This window comes from Erythrolamprus reginae, chromosome 3, assembly GCF_031021105.1.
Source record: "Erythrolamprus reginae isolate rEryReg1 chromosome 3, rEryReg1.hap1, whole genome shotgun sequence".
NCBI classification, from domain to species: Eukaryota; Metazoa; Chordata; class Lepidosauria; order Squamata; family Dipsadidae; genus Erythrolamprus; species Erythrolamprus reginae.
The window spans coordinates 98,580,436-98,601,293 of NC_091952.1; the positions used below are offsets into that span (position 1 = coordinate 98,580,436).

Below are 20,858 nucleotides of genomic sequence, written 5' to 3' on the forward strand. Positions count from 1 at the left end.
AACAGAAAAGTGTGATTGAACAAGGAGAAAATTGATTTAGAATGTTGTTCGATTTCTGCTATTCATTTTGTATTCCTTAACATAATTCTGCACGCCTTTTGAATACATGATTCTGGCAACCATCATTGCAAACTGCATCGTTCTGGCCTTGGAGCAGCATCTCCCTGAAGATGATAAGACACCTATGTCTCGCAGATTAGTAAGTTGACTTTGATTTTTGTTTGATTTGCCTATCTTCTGGATAGTACTGGAGTTTTTCCACTGCAAAATTTCAGTCCCAAGAGGATGATAAATCAGTAGTTATTCAGTTTTGTCTTGACATTCGGAACCTGGGAGGTTATCATGGTTTAGAATAGTCCTCCAGCCTTTTAGCAAAGGATGGAGATATTTGTTGCAATTCCAGAGTTCCAACCCTAATCGGCACAGAACGCCCTTGCCTCTTATTTATTCTGAAAATTAGTCTAGGACAAGTTACCATTTTCCTGGTTGCACAGGATAAGAAACTAAAAAATGACTAGGAACATACAATAAACTAAACTAAAATATTGGGGTATGGAAAGCGGGATTTAGTCTCAAGTTTTGTTGTTTGAAACTGTTTCCTGTACATTCTACACAGAGCCATTCTGAATTTGAACAAATTTGTAAGCTTGTAAATTGACTAAGAAGTAAATTTTGTATGTGATGGGGAGATCATCATAGATGCCCATTTTTCATTAGATTAGTGGATTATGTCAACACTATTAAAATGTAACGTTTGATCTAAGTAATTGGAACTGATTTTTATTGATGCTTTAAACATCTAGCAGGTTTTGTGGGGGAGGAGAGAGAGGGGGAGAGAGGGAGGGAGGGAGAGAGAGAGAAAGAGAGAGATAGAGAGAAAGAGAGAGAGAGAACGAACGAAAGGACGAACGAATGAACAAATGAACTACAGGCAACAAGGTTTCATTAGTCACAAAGAACCTAAACTTCATATTTGAAATCTTTTAGTCCCACATGAAGTGAGGCACTAAAATGGAATTCACTGGAGGTGGACATATCCATCCCACTTAAGGAAAATTCTTCTGAAATCAATAGGACTGGTTAGAACTTGTCTGGATTATTAACCAGAACTAATGATTTGCAGTTTTAATTTACTGAATATATTCTGAAAAAGTTCAAGATCATCTCAGTAAATAATCAAAACTATGACCTTATTAAATCCTGGTGAATTCAATTGGATCAAATAGCCCAAGGGTAGGCAAAGTTGGCTCTTCTATGACATGTGGACTTCAACTCCCAGAATTCCTGAACTATCATGATTAGCTCAGGAATTCTGGGTGTTGAAGTCCGCAAGTCATAGAAAAGCCAACTTTGCCCACCCCAAAATAATTAATCTAAACTCAAATTAGAACTTAGAAATTGCAATTGGGAAGATCCAAAAAATTCTCCTTGACATTTGCTAATTTCATTTTCTGATCTGTTTGTTTCCTTTGTTGTTGTTGTTGTAGGAAAAGACAGAACCTTATTTTATTGGGATTTTTTGCTTTGAAGCTGGCATTAAAATAGTTGCATTGGGGTTCGTTTTCCACAAAGGTTCATACCTGCGAAATGGATGGAACGTCATGGATTTCATTGTGGTCCTAAGTGGGTAAGTGTATCTTATTTGTAGCCATTGCATTATTTAAAATTGCTGAGAATATTTTTAGAGTGTTAATGTGTGCAAGAACAATTTCTTTTTTTAAAGTAAAAAAGCAGGTTCAAGTGAGAGAATTTGCAACAGAAAGGGTTAACTATCTGCTTCATTGATCATTCTTTAAGCCGGATCACCTCCATCACCATAAGGTGTTTTTTTTAAAAAAAAAACAAACTTATTACCTACTTGTTTTTTTAATAACAAGTTTTAGAGAAATAAATATAACAATAGTAAAAATTTTAAATATGCAGAAGAGGAAAGAAATTCATGACAAATTAGAAAAACAAAACAAACAAACAAAAAACTATTAGAGAGAGGAAAGCTGTTGATGTATACAGTATTATATTTCAATATTAATCTAATATCAAACAAATGTATACATTCATCTGATGCTGACATTACAAATATATGTACACACACAGAGAGACACTGCTCAAAAAATAAAGGGAATACTCAACTAACACATCCCAGATCTGAATGAATGAAATATTCTCATTGAATACTTTGTTCTATACAAAGTTGAACGTGCACAGCAGCATGTGAAATTGATTTTCAATCAGTATTGCTTCCTAAGTTGACAGCTTCATATCACAGAATTTTAGTTTATTTGGAGTTATGTTGTGTTGTTTAAGTGTTCCCTTTTTTTTTTGAGCAGTCTGTACATATACACATACACATACACATACACATACACATACACATACTCATACATATACACATACACATACTCATACACATACACATACACATACACATACATACATACATACATACATACATACATACATACATTTATGATTTATATACTGTATTGTATAGACTTAATTTGTGCATACTACAATAAACAGATTTTCTCTGTAAATATGGTTTCATTCTTGTCAGCTATAAAGGAACTAATGTAGCTGTGTGATGACTGTGAACATCTGTTGTAAGCAAACTCTTGAAAGTGAGGGTTACTTGTCTGGAGAGTGAGTAAATTGTATTGTCATGTCTGGTATGAAGCTATTCTCATTTCTTTAATTTGTCCATCTGACCTTCATTTCCCAAATCTCCATATTGGCAGACCTGAAAATGCGAGGGAAGAAAAAGTAACATGCTAACTAGAATTTTATAATGGAAATTGTTGATTTATAAACTTTCAAATAACCCTCCTCTGTAGCAGGGGCCCCCAACCCTGGTACTCATCCTGGACCTGATCCGTGCTCCTTTGGGAATGATTTGTGCAAGCAGTATGCGAGTGCAGAAACCTCTATTTGCCTAAGTGGCAGGCATGCACACAAAATCACCCCTTCTCCATCCCTTGCAATCACTGTCACCACTGCCGGTCCACAGAGTTGGAAAAGTTGGGAACTCTATAGGATCAAAATTGGAAAAAATGAAGCTCTGGTTCTAGTTTTCAAAAGTTCTCTAATTTTTTTGTGAGACCAGCAAGCCATCACAGTTAATTTTCTTGCCTGATAATTCAATTTCAATTTAATTTATTAGATTTGTATGCCGCCCCTCTTGGATAAGAAGGCAAAGCGTGCCCTGTTGCTCTGGAAATAAGCCAGGGGGCTTTCTTTCCAAAACAATTGAATCAATGTATCAAGAGTGTTCTGGTAGAATCCTCCCAAAAATTCACAGGTACAAATTTCAGACACACACACGTTTGAAAATTCAAAACAATGTTCTTTATAATGAAAATTCACTTAAACCAAGCCCTCTTTTAGTATAGCCAAGAGCACTCATCTCCAAACAAACTGGTAATTTGTACAAGTCCCTTATCAGTTCTGTGATACTTATCTTGCAGCTGTGAGGCAATTCACAGTCCTTCTTCTTTCACAAAGTGAAACACACTTTGCTCTGGTTTAGTTTCAAAGCGGGGAAAAATCAGCACACAAAAAGTCAAAGTCAGTAAAGCAGTCACAAAACACAACGATCAGATAATCCTCCACAATGACGAAACCCACAGGCTGCTATTTATAGCAGCCTCACTAATTACCACAGCCCCACCCAACCACAGGTGGCCTCATTTTCTTTGATAATAATATCTCAGTTGTTGTTGCCTATGCATCACTCTCCGCATGCGTGGCTGTATCATTAACTCTTGTTCTGAATCCAAGGAGGAGCTAGATAATTTATCTCCTTCTGAGCTGTCTGCCACACTCTCCTCCTCCCTGTCACTCATGTCTTCTTGGTCAGAGGAGCCTTCATCAGCAGATTCCACCAGGGGCAAAACAGGCCTGCAGCATGTGGATGTCTCCCCCACATCCACAGTCCTTGGGGCAGGAGCAGGGCCAGAGCTAACCACAACACAAGAGATAGCTGAAGCAGTATTCAACATAGTACCTGATACTAACTTTAGTAGAGAGTGTGCATTAACATGCAGAACTTGAATGTTTTTCTGGAATAACTCATTTAAAACGCATTTAATAAACCACTTTAAGTTATTTGCACATCCTTTTGTATTGATATCTTTTTAATATAGAACCGAGTAATGAAAGGCACAACTACTCAATAGACATTCCAATTATCTGGCAGATGTATTGTTAGTTCCCCTAAAAGTCACTATAGTTAATATGTTTCACAGTGCTTTCAAAGATACAGTATTCACAATCCTTACAGAGCACATTTAAAAGAGGTTTGGAGATACTTTTGAATGCATCACAGAGATTGTCAGTATTATATTCTGCTCTGTGAACACTACCAAATGAAGTAGATTTATGAATTGTACACTCAATACTGAATTTTCTCTGAAATGGCAATTTAAGCTAATTATTCTTTTCTAGACATATGTGCCTTAGTATCTTCAGCATTTTTGGCATGGTATTACTTTAGGCAGTATTATGAACACGTTACAAATGCTTGCTCAATGGATTAACAGTGATAATCAGGACAAGCCGATATATCAATACATTTTGATTGTTTTCTTGCTCTCTCTGAATATAATAATAATAATAATAATAATAATAATAATAATAATAATAATAATAATAATTTATTGGATTTGTATGCTGCCCCTCTCCGCTGACTCGGGACGGCTAACAACAATGATAAAAAACAACATGTAACAATCCAATTTAATAAAACAACTAAAAACCCTTATTATAAAAACCAAACATACACACAAACATGCCATACATAACTTGTAATGGCCTAGGGGAAGGAATATTCTAACTCCCCCATGCCTGGCGACAAAGGTGGGTCTTGAGTAATTTGCGAAAGACAAGGAGGGTGGGGGCAGTTCTAATCTCTGGGGGGAGTTGATTCCAGAGGGCCGGGGCCACCACAGAGAAGGCTCTTCCCCTGTGGACCGCCAAATGACATTGTTTGGTCGACGGGACCCGGAGAAGGCCAACTCTGTGGGACCTTATCGGCCGCTGGGATTCATGCGGTAGAAGGCAGTTCCGGATGTATTCTGGCCCAATGCCATGTAGGGCTTTAAAGGTCATTACCAACACTTTGAATTGTGACCGGAAACTGATCGGCAGCCAGTGCAGGCCGCGGAGTGTTGCAAAAACGTGGGCAAATCTAGGAATCCCCACGATGGCTCTCGCGGCCGCATTCTGCACGTTCTGAAGTTTCCGAACACTTTTCAAAGGTAGCCCCATGTAGAGAGCTTGGAAGTATTATGAGTATCTTGGGGAAAAATATACTTTGGATAGATCAAGAGTTAGTGCAGTAGTTAATGCACTGTGCTAGAAACTGGAAGATTCTAAATCCCATCCAGCTCAAAACCAGCTAGGTGATCTTGGGAAAGTCAAGTTTTTTGAATGATAAGATAAACTTATTTCTGAAAATCTTGCCAAGAAAACCTCACAGGCTTGTTCAGGTAATCATCAGGAGTTATCACTGATTTGAAGGTACCCCCTGCCCTTTGGGTATCTTACATTGATCTCTGGACAATAAAACTCCCTGTATTTTTATGGTTGTGTAAAATATATAAACATATAAGAACTACTTCTTTTAGATTGGGCATGCTTATTTGGCCTGCGTAGGAGTGCAGAGTGGAAACACTTCATGACTTCTTTTGTTTTCTGAGAAAGTCCAGTGCAAACTAAAGAAAACACCTATAATATTCTCCTCTTGTAGAAAAATTTGACTCTAGAAATTACAGCAGTTTGCTCTTTTGGGTGTTTTTCTATGTTGGATATGGGAGATATTGAGAGGTACTTTCAGAGGTGAAATGCTACCAGTTCAGACCAGTTCACCTGAACTGGTAGGAAAATAATTCCACTGGTTTGGCCAAACCTATATATCCGACGGTCAACTGTGCTGTGCAATCTACGTGTAGATTAGCTAGAAAGCAGGATTTCTTGCTTTCTAGTTTATCTAAATTGCACGGCACAGTTTACACCCCCCCCCTTGCTGTTCTACTTAACTTTGCAAACCCTGATGACTTCAAAATGTTCCTTTTTCAGCGCTGCATGGCAGTGCTTGTGGTGCACATGCATGCACAAAATATGTGCGAAACGAACCGGTAGTAAACTTCAGAGGATTTCACTCCTGGGTATTTCCTAGACTTAGGAGGAAAACTCAGGAAGTGAATGGAACTCAGAATATGATTCCAGATAAAAGCTGTAACTTTTCATAAAGACTGGATTCTAGTTAAAAGTATCTAAGGCAATTAGGAATGAGAAAGATCTTCTCCTTAGGGTTGGAGATTCACTTCCAATCAAAATAAATAGCACATTGACAAGAAGCACCATTTAACAGAATAAGAGAGTTGGGAGGGATATTGGTGGTCTTCTAGTCCAACCCCCTGCTCCAGCAGTAAACCCTACAACATTTCAGAAAATGATTGTTCAATCTCTACTTAAAACCTCCAGTGATGAAGCACCAACAACTTTTGAAGACAAGTTATTCCAATGATTAATTGTTCTAAACTTTCAGGAAATTTCTGCTTATTCTAGGTTGCTTCTCTCCTTGATTGGTTATGTTTTAATTTATCTTTGATATGTTAGTATCATGTGAGTTTCTTACATCAGGGTGGGCAGCAGGCAGTTCCACCGGCAGAAATGAAGATGCGTGTGCAGCTCCAGCTGATCACTTCCTAGATTACTGGTCTCGTCTTGGCTCTCCTTTTTTCGCCTGCTGCTGCTGCAGCATCTGCGCTCCTTGCTTTTTTCTTCTTTCCTTCTTCCTGGTCTTGGACGAGCTTCCCTCTCTCCTGCCTGGCTCCCCTCCAGTGTCACGTGGCCACCTCCCACCTGAGGTGCAAACAGAAGGCGTGGGTGGAAGCGGCGCTGGCAGCATTTAGGCTTCTGGCAGCATCCATTCACCTAGCTAGCCAGCCTGAGGCGGGGTGTGTGTGACCCAGGAAGGAGAGCATGGGAAACACGAAGCAAATTGTCACCCTAGTGAGCGACACTGGTAAGGTTGTAAGTCGAGGCCTTAACAGTTCACTTGGACGATGATGATCATTCAAGCCCCTCCCACCTGATAACATGGCCGCCAAGCCACCCCTACCCAGTCACATGACCATTAAGCCACACCCACAAAATGACCCACACCCACAGTGTAGCGGTAAAAGTTTTGGCTGCCCATTACTGTCTTACACATAATATTCTTAATAATAAGGCATCCTAGCTTGTTGGGGACTGACTAAGGAATGACTGAAATATGAGCATTTATGAGAGATGAGCATTTATGGTCATTGGCATCCATTCTTATACCAAAATGGGGGGGGGGGAAGTTTCTTCATGATGTTGCAATAGATTTGTTTGTTTGTTTGTTTATTTATTTATTTACTTACTTACTTACTTACTTACTTACTTACTTACTTACTTACTTACTTACTTACTTATTGGATTTGTATAACGCCCCTCTCCGTGGACTCGGGGCGGCTAACAACAGTGGTAAAAACAGCATGTGACAATCCAATACTAAAACAGCTAAAAACCCTTGTTATAAAACCAATCAAACATACAAACATGCCATGCATAAATTGTAGAAGCCTAGGGGGAAAGAATATCTCAGTTCCCCCATGCCTGACGGCAGAGGGGGGTTTTAAGGAGCTTACAAAAGGCAAGGAGGGTGGGGGCTATTCTAATCTCTGGGGGGAGTTGGCAGCATTTATGCTTTACCTAGGATGGAAGATACATTTACTTCATAAATTCATGGAGTATGTTTCATCACTTAGACACCTTCCTTTTCTTTCTATATATGCAAATGGGATTGATGAAGAGCTTTCTCTCATTCTAGACTAGATACAAAGGGCAGAGAGAGAGAGAGAGACAGAGAGAGAAAGCTAGTCCTTTTTCTCTCTAATATTATTACTATCTCACCTGTACACTATTCCTAATTGGCTGTAACTGCTAGGCTTGCCATAGTAACCTAATTTGACATACAATGTTTACATATACAGCCAGTGAAGTTTTATTAATCTTCTCTTCTGCTTTATTCTTCCAAGAACAAAACAACTGTGTCATCTTCAGAGAAGGTTTGTCTAGCTTCACAACTGGAAAAGTATGGGATAGTACTTTTTGTCATATTGTCTACAATAGATCATGCAAGGTTAATTGTCTTATTTTCAGACAATTCAGACAGAGAGAGAAAGCTAGTCCTTTTTCTCTCTAATATTATTACTATCTCACCTGTACACTATTCCTAATTGGCTGTAACTGCTAGGCTTGCCATAGTAACCTAATTTGACATACAATGTTTACATATACAGCCAGTGAAGTTTTATTCATCTTCTCTTCTGCTTTATTCTTCCAAGAACAAAACAACTGTGTCAACTTCAGAGAAGGTTTGTCTAGCTTCACAACTGGAAAAGTATGGGATAGTACTTTTTGTCATATTGTCTACAATAGATCAGGCAAGGTTAATTGTCTTATTTTCTTCTAAACATCCGACTGGAATTATGACAAATGACAAAAAGTGGAAGAGGGAAAGAATTTGGTAATTATTGATAGAAATAGGATCTTCTAGATCAGTGATAGCGAACCTTTTTTTCCCTCAGGTGCAGAAAAAGCGTGGGTGTATGCTATTGCACATGTGCAAGTGCCCACACCCATAATTCAATATGTTGGGACGGCGAAAACAGCTTTCCCCACTGTCTGGAGGCCAGAAACGCCCTGTTTCCCAATTTCTGGTGGGCCCAGAAGGCTCGTGTTTTGCGCTCCCCAGGCCCCAAAAGCTCCCCTGGTGCTGGGGGAAGATAAAACAACCTCCCCCATCCCCCTAGAGGCTCTCTGGAAGCAAAAAACACCCACCCAGAGCCTCTGCGTGAGCCAAAAATCAGCGGACCAGCACACACATTTACATTGGAGCTGAGCTAGGTCAACAGCTCGCGTGCCAGTAGATATGGCACGGGCCATAGGTTCGCCATCACTGTTCTACATCAACATCTAGCAAACATACCACATGTGCAGAATTGCATATTTCATTCCAGGCAGCATAAGACTCTATCTGTGGAAAAGAAATTGGTTTGCATCATTATAATAAATGTGAAAGTGTGTTTGCTTCCCCTCCCCAGTTCCATTCTATTAAATAACTAAATTGAACTTTGGTATGGTTAATCAAAATAATAGGTCTCTGAGTAATGTTTCATTCAGGTAAATAGTAAGATTGACAGTTGATTTGGATTAAGAATTTATGGATTGTTGGTTATTAATGTCGTCTGTTGTGTTTGGTCTTGGACCATAAATAAATTTTGATTGATCTGTCAATTTTATGAAGCATCACTGTCATAACTTTTGAATTTTTCCCCTTCCCAATTTCTCTACTTGTTTATACTCCCACATCCATTGACAGTTATCTTTATAGAAGGCAATCACAAATTATTTGTTTAAAAAAATAATATTGTATCTTAATGTAATCTGGATTTGCAGAATCATAATTTCCAGTAGAATCTAGCAGCTGGAAGTTAAATTGCCCAGACCAAAGGGCAAAACTTGAAGAGTAAGAGATAGCTGCCTGGGTCAGATGCTGCCTGAGCAGATGCTGAATTAGATTGGGGTAGAAGTGAAGAGATACTTGATGTTTTTCTGGATAGCTTTGAGGTTACATCTGACTTTTTGAAGATTGAATGGAATTCTTTTAGTTGTGCAAAAGGCCGATGAAATTTAGGATTTACAGTAGTTTTTCTCAGAACAATTATCTATATGAGAGATTCTGTAATAAGCCTGCCTTATTTTTTTTAATGGCATCACTAATCAGTATTAATTTTAAAACTGATGTGACTCTATCATTTGAAACATAAGATACATCATTATTACTGTATTTAAAGGAAATAAAAGTAAAACAGGTATCATAATATGAACTTAATATTTTCTCTGGCTGTGTTTATAATTTTTAAAATGATTTTATATGTTTTTCTTAACCTTTGACTGGGAGACACCCAGAGTTGGCTGAAAGATGAGCAGTTATATACATGTTTTAAATAAATAAATAACAGCAAATAATAACATTGATTAATGTGCCCTTCTATGTTTCCATATTAATTTAATGTAATCTAATTCCTAATGGATGTCAATGCTTTGAGTTAGGCCAGGTCGGGAAAAATATACCACAAGAAATACTACATCTCTACTTTATTGGTATAGGCAATAGTAACAGAATTTCAAAAGCCTGCCATTGTTTTCCCTTCCTTCCTTTTTTATACCAAAGAGAATTGTTATGTATCCTGTAAGAATATGTTAATGTATATTTGAATTAGTTCATTTGCATAGGTCGCCCGTGATTGGTTGTTCACGGGCGGGAAAATCCAAACGGCTGTCATAGTTGCACCTTCAAGAGCTGTATTCCTATAAATAGAAACTCCACGTAGCGCAACTCAGACTTTAGCCGCGAACTTTAAACTGTTGCCAGTTACTGTTACATTGTTGCAAAACCGGTTCCTAATAAAACGAATTTGGCAACACTGCATGGCTCGTCCTTCCCGATCTAAAAAGAATCAATGCAGGACAATCTTTAGTTTCTTTCTCACACTTCCTTGTTTTCCCATGATAATCCCATGCTTTAGTAAAGGTTGCTATATATTTTCCCCAAGATCGGCCTTGTGCTGTCTACAAAGGATTTGTGTTACTCTAATGGTTAGAAGCATTTGCATTTGGAATTCAGAGCCTTATAACGGAAGATAGAAAGAAAGAGTCTTGAATGGAAGAAATTATAGTTAATTATTTCTCTCAGGGCTTTATGATTTTATAACATTAAGATTATTTCCAGATTATTAGCATGGTTTATTATAGAAACATAGAAGACTGACGGCAGAAAAAGACCTCATGGTCCATCTAGTCTGCCCTTATACTATTTCCTGTATTTTATCTTACAATGGATATATGTTTATCCCAGGCATGTTTAAATTCAGTTACTGTGGATTTACCAACCACGTCTGCTGGAAGTTTGTTCCAAGGATCTACTACTCTTTCAGTGAAATAATATTTTCTCATGTTGCTTTTGATCTTTCCCCCCAACTAACTTCAGATTTTGTCCCCTTGTTCTTGTGTTCACTTTCCTATTAAAAACACTTCCCTCCTGAACCTTATTTAACCCTTTAACATATTTAAATGTTTCGATCATGTTCCCCCTTTTCCTTCTGTCCTCCAGACTATACAGATTGAGTTCATTAAGTCTTTCCTGATACGTTTTATGTTTAAGACCTTTCACCATTCTTGTAGCTTAAGACCTTCCACCATTCTTCTTATGTATATCTGGGCCAGGAATAAAATGTGCCTTGCCATTTTTTTTCTCTGTGAAGAGGTAGGAGATACATTTTTCAAGGACAAGAGTAGAAAAGCCTAAATGAATTCACTACACTGGAGATGCCCTATCTTGTTTAAGTGGTAGCCTCCTTTGGCATTCTTCACACCTGGCATTGAAATGTTGAGGGCATTTTGGACTAGCTGCTTTATAGTCCTCCATTGGCAGCTGCTTGAGTTATCATTCCTGTTTAAGATCAATTTGCTGGTTTTTGTTCTTAAATTTGTTGTTCTTCTCTCTTCTGCTATGCAGCCAGATTTAAGTATTTTAGTACTTTAAATGCACTGCAGCAACACTGAAACAATGTTTTTGGTGTGTGAAATGAATACTTATAATCCATTCCTAATTTCCTTGTGCATTACTGTTAAAAAAACATTTTAACCCAATTTATTAGGATTACTCATTTTATTTAATTGCATATTATAAGCTGGGATAAATATATTTCTGAGAATTAATTACACACCCAAACACTATAGAAGTAGTGATTACCTCTCCCTTCCTAAATTGTATCCAACTGGCCACAATCTATTGAGAGGTTCCAAACATATCAGCAGAGAAAAAGAGCAGATTTCATAGAAAACTCAGTTTAAAAAATTAAAATGAAAGAAAAGCAAAACTAGAAGACAAAATACATATTGATTCACACACACCCATCTATGTAAATCAGTGAATAAAATATAACATAGATAAATTTTGACTTACAACCATTTGTTTAATAGCTGTTCAAAGTTATGAAAAAAAGTAATTTATGACCAATTCTCACATATATGACCATAATATGCAGCATCCCCAGGATCAGCACATCGGAGTTTGGCTGCTTATCAAATAAAATTTATTTATTATTATTATTTATTTTATTATTTATTAGATTTGTATGCTTCCCTTCTCTGAAGACTCGGGGCGCCTCACAGGATACAAAAACAACAACACAACAAATCTAATTAATTAAAAATTACTACTAAAATCCCATATATAATAAAATCAGTCAGCCAATTCATTCACAACCACACATTACATCTCGTAAACAGAGGAAGGGGGCTTGATCTAATTGCCCCATGCCTGGTGACATAAATGAGTTTTGAGGCTCTTGCAAAAAGCGAGGAGGGTGCAGTGGGGGCAGTGTGAATCTCTGGAGGGAGCCACCACAGAGAAGGCTCTTCCCATGGGCCCGGCCAGATGACATTGTCTAGCCGACAGGACCTGGAGAAGGCCAACTCTGTGGGACCTAACCAGTCACTGGGATTCATGCAGCAGATGGTTCCCACATCCTGGGTTCACACAATGCCTGTTCACTACCTTGTTTGTTTGTTTGTTTGTCCAATACATAATACATATTGAAGAGAATAGACATGTAATGATGTATATAAAGAAAAGGATAGAAGAAAAGATATACAAATAGAGGAGAAGATATATGAAAGGAAGAAAATATATATGAGATAAAGGAGAGATAATTGGACAGGGGATAAAAGGCACACTGGTGCACTTATGTACGCCCCTTACTGACCTCTTAGGAACTTGGAGAGGTCAATCATGGATAGTCTAAGGGAAAAATTTTGGGGGTTAGGGGTTAACACTACTGAGTCCAGTAATGAGTTCCACACTTCGACAACTTGATTGCTAAAGTCATATTTTTTACAGTCAAGTTTGGAGCGGTTAATATTAAGTTTGAATCTGTTGCGTGCTCTTGTGTTGTTGCGGTTGAAGCTGAAGTAGTCATTGACAGGCAGGACGTTGCAGCATATGATCTTGTGGGCAATACTTAGATCGTGTTTTAGGCGTTGTAGTTCTAAGCTTTCTAGACCCAGTATTGTTAATCTATTTTTGTAGGGTATTCTGTTTCGAGTGGAGTAGTGAAGGGCTCTTCTGGTGAAGTATCTTTGGACATTTTCGAGGGTGTTGATGTCTGAGATGTGGTATGGATTCCAGACAGATGAGCTATAATCAAGGATGGGTCTGGCAAAAGTTTTGTAGGCTCTTATGAGTACTGTGAGATTGCTGGAGCAGAAGCTGCGTAGGATCAGGTTAACAACTCTAGTAGCCTTTTTGGCAATATTGTTGCAGTGGGCTTTGCCACTTAGGTCATTTGATATTAGAATTCCAAGGTCTTTTACTGAGTGGGGGTTGGCTGTGACATTTTGTTTATTCAGTTTATATATGAGGTTCGAGTTCTTTTTGCTGATGTGGAGGGTAGAGTATTTGTTGGTTGATATTTGAAGTTGCCAGGTGTTAGACCAATCTGAGATAAAGTCGAGGTCTTTTTGGAGAGTAGATGTGTTGTCCGTGGTGTTGAAAAGTTTTACATCATTGGCAAAAAGAACACAGTTGCTTCTGATGTGATCGCAGAGGTCATTGATGTAGAGAATGAAGAGAGTAGGACCTAGTACGCTGCCCTGGGGAACACCACTTTTGACAGGGACGGGGGTGGAAATGGCGCTTCCAATTTTGACAACTTGTTGCCTGTTTGACAGGAATGCAGTAATTCAGCTGTGGAGGAATCCTGAGATGCCATAGGATTTGAGTTTTAGGAGTTGTTTGTTGTGGACCACTGAGTCGAAGGCTTTGCAAAAGTCAATACAAATTGTATCAATGGATTTTCCTTGATCTAGCTGGGTAGTCCATATGTTTTTGCAGTGAAGTAGTTGTAGGTTGCAGGATAATCTTTCTGAATCCAAATTGTTTGTTAGAGAGTAGGTTATTAAATTCTAAGTAAAGGGTGACATATTGATTTATAATTAATTCCATTATTTTACATGAGACGCAGCATAGTGATATTGGTCCATAGTTGTCAACGAGAGAAGGGTCTCCTTTTTTAAAGATGGGGATGACTACTGCTTTTGACCATAGTTTAGGGAGTGTGCTGGTCCTGAAGGATTTTTGGAAGATAATGCTTAGAGGTTCAGCTATAGCAGAAGAAAGCTTTTTTAGGAAGTATGTACAAAGACAGTCTGGTCCAACTGATATGGAAGAATTGAGGTCACGGATTGCTTTTTCAATGCGGTTTACAGTGAAGTCTATTTGGGTTAGGTTGTTGAGAGAGTTTGAGGCGCGATTTGCAAAGATAGGGGATGTTAACAAAGAGAGAGCCAAAGAAAGAGTTGAAGAGGTTAGCTTTCCAGGAGCTTCTGATAAGCAAAGTCAATGGGGGAAGTCAGATTCATATAGCAACTGCATGATTCACTTAACAACCACAGCAAAAAAAGAAGGCATGATTTACTTAATTGCCATACTACTTAGTGATAGCAATTCCAGTTCCAATTGTGGTTGAAAATAAATATGAAGACCTTAGCTAAAATGCTCACAAGCAATTAGATTAATGAAAATTGTCCCAAAAGATGGAGGAATTATTTGAAATCCATTAAGTAGTTTTCAGTAAGTATAGTTGACTCAAGTTGCTTATGAAAAGCTTGCAATCTGTTAAAATCTACTACTACTACTGTTACTTATTTGTACCACATGGCTGTCATTAAGTGTGGCACCTAGGGTTGGGCTACTGCCCGGATGGGGGGAAACACAGTGTGGGAAACGCCCACAGTGTGGTAGTAAAAAATTTGATAGCCCTTCACTGGTTGCACCTCGTGATTCTTGACAAATGTATCTTGTCTTTTTATGTATACAGTGTATTTCCCAAAGACAAATCCCTTGCATGTCTAATCACACTTGGCCAATAAAGAAATTCTATTCTATTCTATTCTATTCCATTCCATTCCATTCCATTCCATTCCATTCCACTCCACTCTACTCTACTCTACTCTACTCTACTCTATTCTATTCTGACTGTTTGGAATCTTAAATTGTGTGTGACACACACAGCTTATTAAAAGATATGGGGAGAGGGATTTTTTTTCTTGTAATGACAAAACAACAACAACAACCCTAATTTGACTTGCATCTCAAAACTGGTCACACATTGAAATTGGAATCATTAGCAATCACTAAGTGGGATCAAGTACACAAAAAAACCATTAATACCTAATTAGCATAATTATCAACATTAGAAAGTTGCTCATTAAACACGCATACAATATTGCTGTTCGCCGTCTAGGAGAAATAAGATACTATTTTGCAATTAATTCTGATTAGCATTTTTGACTTCCATTCTCAGCATGGGGAAAAAACGAGGGGAGAATTATCTTAGTGGCCCCATTTGAGTGGAAAGTGTAACTCCTCATTTCAGGAAGAAGCTAGGCAGCAGTGAAAAATGAGACGTTCCCGATTTACATTTTAGCTTAGACATGAAATTGTGCTATAGAAACTGCAACCTAAGCTCTCAAGTGGTTTGTAGTGATCAAGGCAAAGACGCGTTTAGCTTGGCTTGTTTCCTGCTGCAAAAAAACTAGTTTCTTCCTTTCCAAGATGAAAAGAAAGCAAGGAAATGCAATAAACAGGTTGACAGGAGACATAATAAGGACAATTCTAGATAAATGATGCAGCAAGAAACCAGATTGATTGACTGGGACTGGAGCTTTAAAGGAAGAAGCTCAGATGAAGCTAAAGTGGAGATTGCCATGCCAAGATACATAAAGGGAGGATCAGGATACAAGCTCTTGAGGCCTTTGAAAAATCAGCAATGGAGCAACCAGTTTCTTTTGATATGAATGTGAGGAAAAATAAGTGAGGGACTGTGTGTTAAATAAAGTCTAGTGAAAGAGAAGGGAGCCCAGAAGAGACAAGAACAAGGCTACAATGTCTTCGCTTTTTATGCAAATAGCTATAAAGTACTAGTTGTGTTCTTACTGGAAGAAGAAAGGAGACGAATACATTTCCCATGTAATTGTGCAATTTAAGCAAAATAGATTGCGGGGGGACGGGACAGGACTACTTATTTATTTATTTATTTCATTTTTATCCCACTTTTATTAAAACATATAGATATTGTGCTAGTAGATTTTAACAATCAACTAGAGAGTATTTTTTCCGACTAAGGATAAGAATGCACCAAATGATTAAAAAGAAAGTACAAAATGCAAATTTCAATTATTCATTTGGTCCCAGAGAATGTTCCCCATGAAACATTGCACACCTATTTTCCTATGTCGTTCTACTAAGCAGATAAGCTTAAGAACTGACAATGCTATTAGACCATCAGGAGTTTTGAGAGAAAGCCATGACTGCCACAGAGGACGGAGTGTTGCAAAGGTTTTGGGGCATCTAGGCATTCCATTTTTTATGTAGTCACTAAGAGTCAACATTATCTTGATGTTACATAATCTTTTAAATAAACATGCATGCTCACAAATGCATAAAACTGATTATTTTGGGTCACTCATATTACTTGAATCTGCCTTGGGCCATTTTTGGAAGTGGAAGTAAAGATTCTCTGAAAGACCCCTATAATTAGTCTTGCTGAAAAGGGGATTAAGTTAGAGAAATCTTAATAACTACTTTCACTCTTCACTTAGAATTACTGAAGTAAAAGTTTATTTGTATTTATTTTTTGCTAACCAGTCATCAGTAGATGGGAGAAGTAGCCATTTACTTCCTTGATAATGGAGAAATGGACAGATGTTCAAAGCTTGCACACTGTTTAGTTCCACTGAGATAGTTTTTATAATGGAGATTAAGGTACTTTAAAAATACAAACAGCTTTTGGCTGCTTTTGGTCATCCAAAGCATTAATCACTAGACTATCCCAGCTCTATTTTAAATCATGAATAAAAATTTCTCTAGTGTAAAAACTGCAGAAGATACCTTTGTTTTTGGCTTTACAAACCAGCAGTGAGATTAATTAATAGCAGTAATAAATTAAAATAACTGCTGGATTTTCTGTTTCTAAGGGAGAACAGACTTTATCTTTAGTGTTGGGTGAACCGGACCTGCACAATTCGGGTCTGTACCGAATTTTGTGATGTTCGGCATGCCGGACCCAAAGCCGAATTTTTTTAAAAATTCGTGTTTTAGTTCGGCGTTCGTGCCGAACACTGCAAAAGCCACCGCCCGGCTGTCATCTGCTGAGAAGAGGAGGAGGAGCTGGGCGCCAGTGGCAGCAGAGGAAGGCAAACACCGGGGAGCTGTCGGCCGGTCGGGAGGCTGGGAGGAAGGCAAAAAAGGAGCTGGGGAATCTCCCACAAAGAGATTCCGGGGGCGGAGCTTTGACGTCACGTATACCGGCAGGTTGCTAAAGACGCCATGGAATCCAGGAAGTGATCACCTTGGCGTCTTTAGCAGCCTGCTGGTGTACGTGATGTCAAAGCTCCGCCCCCGGAATCTCTTCATGGGAGGGATTCCCCAGCTCCTTCTAAGGGAGGTCTTTTCATGTAAATTTTTTTTTATTTTTACGAAAAAGGACGCCACAGCGGCGCTACAAGCAAAGGGAGGTCTTTTCATGTAAAAATAAAAGTTTTTATTTTTACATGAAAGGACCTCCCTTTGCTTGTGGCGCCGTGGCGGCATCCTTTTTTGTAAAAATAAAAATAAATAAAAATAAAAATCCATAAAAATAAAAAACGATGGGATTCCGAGGGCAGAGCTTTGGTGCCATGAACCATTCGGGTTCGGGTTCGGCCAAATTTTGTGTGAAGTTCGTCCAAACTTGCCGAACCTGAATACCGTTGGGTTCGCCCATCACTATTTATCTTAACACATTTTATTTGTAACCTAAGATACCTTTACAACAGATCCAGAAACTCAGATAGAGAATCCTTTCTATTTTCATATCAATGCAGAAAATTAACGAATGTATAAATTTTAGCAGGCATAGTACGTCCATCTACCAATACATATCTAAAGTCCAAAGCAGTAATGTGAGAATAGAGGTGGTAAGTGTATACCAAAGTGTCCAAATTTTCATCAAAGAGAAACTGGAGAGCATGAAATACACATTTCTTTTAGCTATCTTAAGAATTGTCTAACAAAATGTCAACTATATAGAGTCTAGGCCAGGGCATCAGAATTTCTGGTGGAATCACAACCTTCTTCAGTGACCAACTTCTGCATCTGCTCCTTGCAACAGAAATTTAATGCTATGTTATCTGGTACAGACTGGCTCTTCTAGGGGGATCTTTCCTCTGCAGGCAGGAATTCAGTTCCCCTATCAATCTATCCCCAGGTGGTTCCTTGGTATTTGCAACTCTTTGTCTCAGGCTGGGTTTCATGTGAGACACCCTGCTAAGCACAAGACAAAGAAATGTAAAGCTTCTGAAAGGATGGGTGGAGGGAGGCCAGGAGAACATGAATGGGAAATTACTCATAATTTGGGGGAAGAATGATGTCAGCTGAGATTTTAGGGTGCAGAAGTGGCAATGAAAAAAACCTGTTGAGGTAAACTAAGAATTGCTAAAATTCACCCTCATCTTTTATTTAAACATTTTAAATGTTAACAAGTCTACTCTTTATTTATTTGTATTTATTTATTTATTTATTTATTTTTTCCAATACAAATGGAAAGTTAAAGAGAATAAAAACATGTAAGGGGCCTGCATAAGTGCACTTATGTGCCTAATGTCCCTGTCCTACTGTCTTATTATCCTTTCTATTACTACATTCTACTTATGTTATGTTATGTTATGTTAATATGTACTATAATACTATACTTGTTTGACAAATAAATAAATAAGTAAATAAAAAATGTAGTAGTAAATATCAGGGAAAGGATAGAAGAAAAGATATGAGAATAGAATACATCAATGAAGAGTAGAGGAAAGGATATAAGAAAGGGAGAAAAGATATATGAGATAAAGGAGAGACAATTGGACAGGGGATGGAAGGCATTCTAGTGCACTTATGATTTTTTCCTTTAAAAAAAAAATAATACAGCAATTTGCAAACAACAGCAACAACAAAATCATCTTCATTTTCTTAAAGTCTGAGTCTCTGTTCTAGGGTTGCTAGATGTGGGGTGAGAGGGAGACCCCTATAAATCTTGAAATGCATTTTTCTTCCTTGTTGTTTGGTCAGGATTCAGAAAAAATGTACAGACTTCTTTATGTATCTGACAAAGTGGCTGAGGAGCTTTAAAATGCAAAGCATTATAAATTTGGTGAACTTTAAGCTTAACATGTATTTTTCCTTCAACAATTTGTCATAGGATAATTTTATTCCTCCATATTCTTTTATACTTTTAATTGGAATATGTAGCAATAGCACTATACTTTTATACCGCTTCACAGTGCTTTGCAGCCTCTCTAAGTTGTTTATAGAGTCAGCATATTGCTACCAACAATCTGGGTCCTCATTTTACTGACCTTGGAAGGATGGAAGGCTGAGCCAACCTTGAGCCGGCAAGAGTCGAACTACCAAATTGATGGCAGCTGGCAGTCATCAGAGGTAGCCTGCAGTTCTGCATTCTAACCCCTGCATCACCATGGCTTGATATGTAGATTCAATAGCCAGAAAAACTCCTCAAACTATCCCTTTGAAACATTATTGCTTGATTACTGAGCCCTCTTCTCCTTTGTGAAATATATTGATCTTCATCATGTCTACCATTGCATCTGGATACTGGTGTGGGGCTGCATGGATTTCCCTTAACACCATCTTTCGGCTGTAGCGAGGAGGGAGTTTGCCCAGGTTCGCCTGGTGCACCAGTTGCGGCCCTAATTTGGACAGGGAGTCATTGCTCACAGTCACTCATGCCCTCATTACCTCGAGGTTCAATTACTGCAACGCTCTCTACATGGGGCTACCTTTGAAAAGTGTTCGGAAACTTCAGATCGTGCAGAATGCAGCCGCGAGAGCCATTGTGTGGCTTCCCAGATTCGCCCATGTTTCTACAACACTCCGTGACCTGCACTGGTTGCCAATCAGTTTCCAGTCACAATTCAAAGTGTTGGTTATGACCTTTAAAGCCCTACATGGCACTGGACCAGAGTACCTCCGGAACTGCCTGCTACCGCACGAATCCCAGCGACCGATAAGGTCCCACAGAGTTGGTCTTCTCCGAGTCCCGTCGACTAAACAATGTTGTTTGGCGGGCCCCAGGGAAAGAGCCTTCTCTGTGGCGGCACCGGCCCTCTGGAATCAACTTCCCCCGGAGATTAGAATTGCCCCCACCCTCCTTGTCTTTCGTAAGCTACTCAAGACCCACCTATATCACCAGGCATGGGAGAACTGAGACACCTTCCCCAGGCTTTTATACTTTATCTTTGGTATATATGTGTTGTTTGGTTTTAAATGATAGGGTTTTATATGTCTTTTTCTCTTTTAATATTAGATTTGTTCCACTGTAACATTGTTTTTATTATTGTTGTGAGCCGCCCTGAGTCTTCGGAGAGGGGCAGCATACAAATCTAATTAATAATAATAATAATAATAATAATAATAATAATAATAATAATAATTATTATTATTATTATTATTATTATTATTATTATTATTATTATTATTATTATTATTATTATTATTAACTAGGGGATTCAGATAAATAGTTGACTACCATCAGAAACGCAGCCTGGGTTGGAATCAGAAATGGCTGAACTTTTATACCTCATGTCTTTTCAAATATCTTCCCCAAGGAGGGGGATATTGTGACAATTAGTTGTCACATGGGCCAAAGTAAACAGCCAGA

At 38.4% G+C, this 20,858-nt stretch overlaps 1 protein-coding gene across 1 annotated transcript in view; it reads left to right on the forward strand.

Moving 5' to 3' along the window:
* Window positions 1-20,858, forward strand: part of CACNA1E (calcium voltage-gated channel subunit alpha1 E) — a 377,710-nt gene that overhangs the window by 34,021 nt on the left and 322,831 nt on the right. The window contains exons 2-3 of the mRNA XM_070746282.1: window positions 94-199; window positions 1,488-1,627. Of these exons, the coding sequence (XP_070602383.1) occupies window positions 94-199; window positions 1,488-1,627 (246 nt within the window). The remainder of the gene's footprint in view (window positions 1-93; window positions 200-1,487; window positions 1,628-20,858) is intronic.